At 34.8% G+C, this 8,986-nt stretch overlaps 1 protein-coding gene across 1 annotated transcript; it reads right to left on the bottom strand.

Moving 5' to 3' along the window:
- On the bottom strand, window positions 1–8,075 carry LOC144428064 (uncharacterized). The gene is made up of 5 exons (XM_078116724.1): window positions 7,942–8,075; window positions 3,475–3,529; window positions 3,342–3,399; window positions 663–740; window positions 1–291 (listed from the first exon to the last, which is right to left on the bottom strand). The coding sequence occupies exons 2-5, from the start codon at window positions 3,510–3,512 to the stop codon at window positions 106–108; spliced, it is 360 nt and encodes a 119-aa protein (XP_077972850.1). The 5' UTR covers window positions 3,513–3,529; window positions 7,942–8,075; the 3' UTR covers window positions 1–105.
- Window positions 8,076–8,986: the final 911 nt, after the last annotated feature.

The following is an 8,986-nucleotide window of genomic DNA, read 5'->3' as shown; positions in this document are numbered from 1 at the left end:
AGTAGTTGGTCTTGTAGAAACCCAATCGATAGCACAAAATATTCTAGTTTTGAATATACTTTATTAATATGCACAACATCAATTTCGACAGAAAGTTCATACAATTCATGGGCGGGATTTAGGGATTTTATCCCCTAACAGATTGGCCAAAAATTGGCCATCTCTTTTAACTTGAATCCAAACTGAATAGTCCTGGTTTTTCTGCAAGTTGTTTATGGTAGCTGACATGGTAGATCCAGCTTCAGCACAGCCTAGAATTGGTCCATCATAAGCTTTCTTATCCGCCATCATCTAGAAACATAAAATAGAGTGGTGTCAAATATATGAACAATAAAAATTACCCAAACAACAACAGCAAGACTATAGCAAATTGATCCATATGCACATTTTGTTTCCAATAAACTTATTAAAATTTCATGTATGCAAAAAAGCTAGGTTAATTCTCATTCAATCTTTCAATAGTGCATATGTTGAAGCGTTTGATCTAAAGATGTAAAGATCTTGCTCCTAATTAAGAATGGTGTAAATTTATGTAGGAAATGCCAAATCAAAGAGATTACGGTCCTCCCAACAAACCAACGTTTCAGAAGTCTCATTCGCCAATTCATGAATTCCAATTTGAGCCCGCGCACATAGACAAATAGAAACATAAAGAAATTTACCGTTTCGTGATAGTATACTCTATATTCTGTTCCTCCTTCAATTGCTTTCCATTCTATTTCTGCCGATGTTTCATCAGACTAGAAGCAGAAAATATAAAATGACAACAATTAAGCTAGGTTTGGTATTTAGCAATAAAAGTTTATTTTAAAAAATTGAAGTGGTGAAATAGTAGTCAAGCGCAGTGACTTTCATACTCGACAAAAAAGTTGTAAGCAGGGATGGCCAATACCGAATAGTTCACTATTTCGAATACATTCGAAATTATTTTTTTCGAATATGAAATTTCGAATACTTCAAAAATAAAATCCACTAATTGAAGCTTATCTAAATGTATGTAGGAATTTCCATACAATAAGCAATGGAATAACTGCTATCTACAAGTTACTACCTAGCTATATTACCAGGCATTTCATATTTGCAGATTATTGCAGTATATATTTTTATATACCATGAGTCATGTTAACAGAATTAAAATAATACGGCAATAGTGGTATCGATGATGGATTTGAATATTTGCACAACACAAAATCATCCTAGTAAAACGCCCATACTTTTAAATACCAACCATTATCCAAATTATTTGACAAAAAGCGGGATAAAGTATGAGTTATTTTTCCGACTCGTGACAATTTTTTCGTGAGTACAAAAATACGGAGCAAAAATTAATTATATTCGGGAACTTTACCACACATTCTAAGTCCACAGATCGCCGTTGTATTTTGTAAATACGAAAATAGGAATCAAAAATTAATATTAATCGCGAGTTTGCCACACAATTTATGTCCACAGATTGCTGTGATAATGTGCCGAATATAATTAGTTTTTGATTCTTATTTTCGTACTCACGAAAAAATTGTCATAAGTCGGAAAAAGAATTTATAATTTATCCCGCTTTTTGGGAACTAATTTGGATAATGATTGCCATTGGTTTGTATTCAAAAGTTATGAACTTTTTACTAGGATGATTTAATTGCTGCGCAAAATATTCGAATCCATGACCGATACCACTATTTAGAATGCCTTACCGTGTTAATTTAATTCTATTATCATAACTCAAATGTTGGTAAAACGGGCAGTTTACCACACATTTTAAGGCCACAGATCGCCGTTGCATTTTAGAATTATAATAGTTTTATTATATTGTAAATACGAATCCAAAATTAATAATAATTGGGCAGTTTATCACGTATTTCATGGCACAAATACCCGTGGTATTCGGTATTAATACTTTCAATATTTTATCAATATGAAAATAGGAATCAATATTTAATAATATCGGTCAGTTTACCCCACATTTCATGTCCACAGATTGTCAATACAACCACGAGTAACGTTGAACAGAATTAAATTAATACAGCATGACATTTTAAATGCTGGTATCAGTCATGGATTGGATTATTTTGCGCAACAAAAAATCATTCTGGTAAAGGATCGATACTTTTAACTATCGTTATCAAAATTATTTGCCAGAAATTATTTTCTAATAAATCGACTTGTTTTTCCAACTTCGACAATTTATTGGATATCGTAACAATGACGGCTATAAATACCGTATTTCCCGGCTAATAAGTCCACATGGCAAATAGGACGATGTCTATTTTTAGCACTCAAAAAAGGGGTTTTTCCATATAGGCCTCCAATAAGACGGGTAGAAAAATTGTGTCCCTGTTGTTCAGTTATGTTGATATGCGCTAATAATTTTATATGTTTAGATCATGTTAGATTGGTAGAACCATTCTCACAGAATTAACTATTTTTTAATAATTGAGCGGTGAAGTTAAGTTGTAAAGCGGCAATCACTTTGGACAAACTATTAACCCGAATGTTGAAATAATTTTGGAATGTGATAAGTACCGTACTACACTGTACGTGCACGGGTTATTTCGCAGCTGTGTTTTCCTGTCACAACGAAAGGGTCACAAATCACTTTATCTTGGTGGCCAGGTTTCTCTTTAAAGTAACGATAACCGGCCTGCGATTAAATATCATGATTGGCAGACCCTAAGACCCAGCAACTTATTAGCCGGGAAATACTGTAATTGTCAATTTTTTTTGACGTAATGGAAATGGATTTGTAAATTAAAAGCCTCGTAGACGAATGTCGGCAATGTCCACCCACGCAAAGGTGTCGCAACACTATGCAACACGGTCGCACAGAATATAAACAATCAAAGTGCCGATTCTATTTCATCGTCATTACAATACCTGAGACAGCGTAAAAAGTCGTTTGAAGATTCCCGTAAAACGAAACACCATGTTTACGGCGAAAAGTGGCTACTATTCGGAATTGTTCGAAAATCAGCCGAAAAGGTATTCGAATACTTTGATATTCGAATACATTCGAATATTCGATTCGTTTTGGACAACCCTGGTTGTAAGTCAGAGTTTTTCGCAGCTTTAAACTTCATTGGAAACGGGAAAATAATTTTTCGCTTTAGTTAATGTAATATCGTACTTGATGCAGCTCGCAATGGTCACTTCTAGCGCCGTTGCACATAGCCGTTTTTTTGGCTTTTGGTCGTGAATGTATATGCAACCTTCCTCAACCCCCTTTATTTTTTATTTTTATTCCTTCGGGATCCATTAGTTTAGCACACGTAATAGTAAAAAAGTTTTTTTGCAAGAAAAAAATAATAATGTAAGAGTCTGTTTTAAAATTTTTTCACAATAATTCATACCTTTATGATTTTAATAGCATCTTCAATAAAAGTTTGATATACCTTCACATTTTTCTCCCTGAACATGACAAAAAAAAATTCAATTTTGTGCAAATATATGATTTTACTTTGATCCGTGATTACGGTTACTTACTGGTCGCTGGTTTGACAATTTTCATCTTCATCCGACATTTCTGGACTGTTTCCAGCTGTAACAAAAAAGATATTTGAGTGTTTTCGCTGTAGAATAATGCCTGGATAATAGAAGACGAACTTGGAGTTGGCATTATTTGCTGATCAGATAACGCGGGAAACAAATTTTAAGAAATAAATATAATACTAGAAACTAATTTTCGACAGCTATAAGAATGTTACAAATATGCGGTGACCAACTAGTCATTTCTATTAGGATTGGATATCTCCTACCAAATGAAAGCCAGCTCAACTGTTGTCTTGTATGCATCGGTTACGAATGGAACAATGCGTCTATTCTATAGCCAATGAACATATTCGTACTTGTCTACTCTTATTTTATTTTATATGTCTTCTATTTGCTCACATTTCATTATTATACAGTACCAGTCAATAAAGGGATGCGACAAGATTCGGACTCGTGCTCGGATTCGTGGCCGAATCTCTCTTAATTTGATACTCGGATTCGGCCTGAGTCTATGATGAGTCCGGGACATCATACGTCACGCAAAAGTCAATCGCAGACTGGTGGCGCATTACACGAGAAAATCAACTTTTACGTTCTATTTTGCCACGATCATTGTATCATTGCAAAGAAACTTTGTTTGATGATAAAATACTTAATTATCATAACCTCCACTGTGGTACAACAAAAAAGTTGTTTATAGAAGAAAGCCATTCTTTATACAGTCATGGTATAATAAAGGTGTTGAACTGTTTAACCATTTAGTTAATGACAATGATTTGTTTACTTATTTACAATGTATCTGTTGAGAACATCAATCATCTTTTTTTTTTAATGTAATTTTTGATCAATATTCTGGGAACAGTTGAACCAGTGGGTGTTTACAAAAAGTGGTATTAATTTCTCCCTCACCAAGATGGAATGTTTAATCGGCTATTGTAGAAATTTCTTTGACCATATTTGTAATTGCGTCCTACTTGCAGGGCGATTCTATTTATATAATTGTAAAATTAGAAAAAAAGCCATTGTTTAAACACTTATTGAAATTAATTGAATCGATCCGAGAGAACGAAAGAGAATTAGCATTGAAAAAAGAAAAAATTGTTTCAACATAACAAAAAGTGGAGAATTCTTGTAATACAATCATTGTAATAATGTGATTATTATGATGAATAACTGTTATTGATGAATAATATTTATTGCAATATTGTTTTATTTTATAAAAACCTAAATAAAAATAAAAAAAATTTTCCACGAAGAGTGTCCAGCCGATTTTCTCTCGCTATTCCTCTCTTTTATCCAACTATCTAACTAAGGGCGCAGACAGGATTTTTTTAATAATGCAGGGGGTTTGCTTACGGTGAAATTAAGAGAGTACGTCAAACGTGCAATTCACGACAACGTAAGGCGTTTCATAAACTAAAAAGTATGCGTTGTTCACGGTTACGGGTAACTCGCCAGTCGCCTCCCTTTCTCTAACGGTGTTGGTGAATATTTTGCAAGTCCTATTTCGAACATCTTCTAATCATCGACCATTATTCCGTAGCCAGGGGGTACCCACATTCAGAAATAAAACAATAAAAATCGTGAAAATTAATTTTAGACAGAAGTGCAACTCGCGGATATCAGTGGCGTTATAATCGTTTATACGTACAACAAACACACGCTCGCATGTAGCGCCGATCAAATGCATGAAATGCGAAACTATTATTTGATGTTAAATCAAGTCGATTTTTTATTGCCATTCAATGAGTATTTATTTACATGTGCCATGATTAGTATTGGTGGGCAAAATCGATTTCTTCCAATCGAAATATTCGAATATTTTTAATATTTAACGAATACCGAATTTTGAAATATTGACAAAACTATTTCTGAAATTTATTAGAAGACTGAAAACTCGTTAACATAACAACACGGCGTTTTTTTATTCCATAATTTTGTCATAGTGGCTGATCATTTTTTGTCATCGCGATCGTTTCGCCGACGGCATTCCAGTTAATGCTGGTAAAATATGTTAAAGCACTCTTATGTTTTACGGACATCATAGTTTAGTTTTTATCTTTCGGACATAATTCACATCGGTGAAGTTCACATCGGTGAAGAGGTTATAGCGTTATCAAGAAGTGAATTCACGAGTCAACGACACAAATTAATTTTTTATCTTCTGTGTAGGATTTGATCCTCCACATCACAATTTGTAAATTACTGTTTCAATTTTAAGCGAGCATTATTATTATTATTGTTCCCGGGATGGAATATTTGTGAAGCAGATAGTAGACTCTTTTATGCTTTTAATTTTATATTGTTTCCGTGTTATTTTCATATTATATTAATAATTAAAAGCTCCGCCAATTGGTCATCGCATGAATACTCAAATGTTGAGTATTTACGTAACTCATCTTTCAGTTAGAACACTGATACTAAATAGTTAATAAATGAATCGGCAATAATGACATTTCTATGTGGTCAAAATAATATTTTCCCCTAAAATCTCGGGAAATTTCCATAGAATACATTATTCACTTAATCTGTTTCGACGTCTCCAAATTTAAAAAGCAGAGTTGACCGGCTTTATGCAAAATTAAAAATTTAAAAGATATGATAGGCGCAGAAAGAAAACAAAAAATATATCACAAGATTTGTCAAATTTATCGTTTCCGTCTGTTAGCGAGAGTCGTAGTCGTAGGTAAATTCTTACTCGTAATTCGTTGTAAATAATGTTAATAAATTTTATTTTGCCTTTCAATGCGTCATGATTAAATTAGCTTTTAACCCTTCTCTCCTTTTGAGCGCCCATAACGGCGGTAAAATTCGTTTCATGTCTGTTTCATAGAGAGAAAGAAAAATACGCCTTAGCAATCAACAATCACACATTCTTATTCATCATTATCAGCGCCAACTAAAAAAGATGATTGTCCCGTAAGCAATAGTGTTTCTGTGGAACATTTTGAATTACCGGTACATAGTCTTATTTTACGAAAATATTTAATTTACGGCCAATATACGCGAACGACAGCATCACTTTAGGTGTTTATTTCGGAGCTATGTAAAAGTATTGGACTCGAACACGAGTCCAGCGCAAATACTCGGGATTCAGCCGAGCCGAACCTTTTTGGATTCGTCGCATCCCTACCAGTCATACAGTGTTTAAAGACCAAATTAGCTACACAAAACCGGCAATGCAAGAGTTACATATCCAACCAAATAAACAAGAATATCGATCAGAGACCGAAGACTTATCGATCGAAAGTTAGGGGATCCCCCAAAACAGCGCTCTTACTCCATAGTGACACCTTGTGTCCCATCACTAATTAACTAATAACTCGCTAATTATATTACATAATTCATCCAAAATCAATAGGCTTCTGGTACGACATATGATGCATGCACATGCAAAATCTGGAGCAGATTCAAGCTCGCTTTCGGGAGATATCGCGTGCATCTAACAGACAAACAAACAGACAGACAAATACCTATCAACATACTTACCGATTAAAATCGATAAGTAATAAAAATGTTTCCAAATAACCACAACAACCCAAAAAAAATATATATATTTTGACCACACCCTTATAAATATAGTACTACGACTCACCAATTATTCTACTCGTATACAGCAGGAAGAACAAATATAAAAATATTCGAACGCATAGCATGCTGCTTTCTACTAAACTATTTTGACCACACCTTTATGAATATAGTACTACAAATCACCAATTATTCCACTGGTATACAGCGGGAAAACAAGTATAAAAATATATAACGCATAGCATGCTGTCTCGTTTAAAATCCAAGCCTTGGGCTACTGACACAACGCATTCCGATACTCAGTGAATCAACAAACAATATGAATATTCAGATACAAGCAGTGGTGGGATTCAGCCGGTTCGCACCGGTTCTATAGAACCGTCTCACAGAATTTTATGAGATCAGCGAAGCGGTTAGCATTACTGAAAAAAACATGACTTTTTGTAGCAGAACCGGCTGAAAAATATGTGATGAAACCGGGTGACAAAAAATTGAATCCCACCACTGGATAGAAGTGAATCATTAATAATAATCTAAATTAATCGTGGCAGTCACATAACCAAAATTGCCGTTTTTTGCTAAAAGCTCTTGAATGCTACTGTAAAAAAAAATTTCCTTCGGTAAATCGGATTATTTTTCCCAAGGAATTCAATGATGACGTTACTAGATTGCGCTTTTTTGTAGTATTTTGCGCAACTTCATTATTACCGATATTGAGGGACAACAATGTCCAGACGTCTTCCAAAGGAGGGGTGTTTGATCATCAGTAAAATGGGTTTTTCTGAAACGGGACAATGTCACCCGATTTGTATAGTGTGCCGTCCTGATAGTGGTCATGTTACTATATATTGATCATGAAACTTCATCTTGCATAACTAGAGTATTACCATTAGTAAAAATTATAAAAAATTAAAAAGTAAAAACAAAACCAACCTGTAATCGTTCCTCACCAAGTCCACCAGCAGGAGGGGGAGGTTGTGATATTCCAGGTGGCATACCTGGTGGAGGCTGCATTCCATATTGAAACGCCATGCTGGTTCAAGTTGTGAGCAACGCTCTACAAACTTGTGACAGCCAGAGTGAAGTTAGCTACCTACGAGCAAGTTTCCATAAACTTTTAGACTTACAGCTTTCTAATATAAAAATTGTAGAAGTTATTAGAAGTACTGGGAAGCAATGATCATAAGGGTCTGGTATAGTTTAGCTATTTAGTACCACATGTACTTCTAGTTCAGTAGTTGGCCCGGATCAACAATTTTTGCATATGTTAATCCTAACCCCCACCTGACTACGTCACCAAAAATTACGTCACAGTGGCGTAATAAAGACCTCCAGCGATCCCGATATGTGAGAGACCACTGGCATTAGTGAGTTCGTTATCGCCGATGCAGATGCCGTTTCGAGCGATCGTAGCTATACTTTGGCAAGCTCTATGTGATTGTGACGCCATTGGAACATAAATTTTTGGATGACATAGTCAGGCAGGGCTAGGAATAACATATGCAAATCTCGTTATGCTACGTCAACCAGAAGTACGGTACTTGTGGTACTAAACTATTTTAGACCCGTAATTTTTGGATGATGCAGTCAGGTCTGCAGGTGGGGGTTAGAAATGGCATATGCAATAATTGTGGAGCCAGGCCAACTAGAAGTCAGACATGTAATAATAAACTATACCAGACCCAAATTTTTATTTGTAGACTAGTTCAGGTACCGGTAGTACTGTAATTTGAAATTTAAAATACATACAATATTCTGATATTGCTGTTTATAATGTGATTTAAGATTATGATGATATATAAGATTATGGGATACTTTGTTAAATTCATATGATACCGTATATGGCAGTATGGCCTATGCCTGTATGTACGGTGGATAGGTGAATGTTTACGTTTTCTTGTTTTCCAAAATACCGTACCGTCCGGTAAAAGCTGAAAACTGAACATCCTACTGCTGTACTGTCCTACATTCAGACATT

Source organism: Styela clava, chromosome 1 (genome assembly GCF_964204865.1).
Source record: "Styela clava chromosome 1, kaStyClav1.hap1.2, whole genome shotgun sequence".
NCBI classification, from domain to species: Eukaryota; Metazoa; Chordata; class Ascidiacea; order Stolidobranchia; family Styelidae; genus Styela; species Styela clava.
This window is presented reverse-complemented; position numbering and strand designations above follow the sequence as displayed.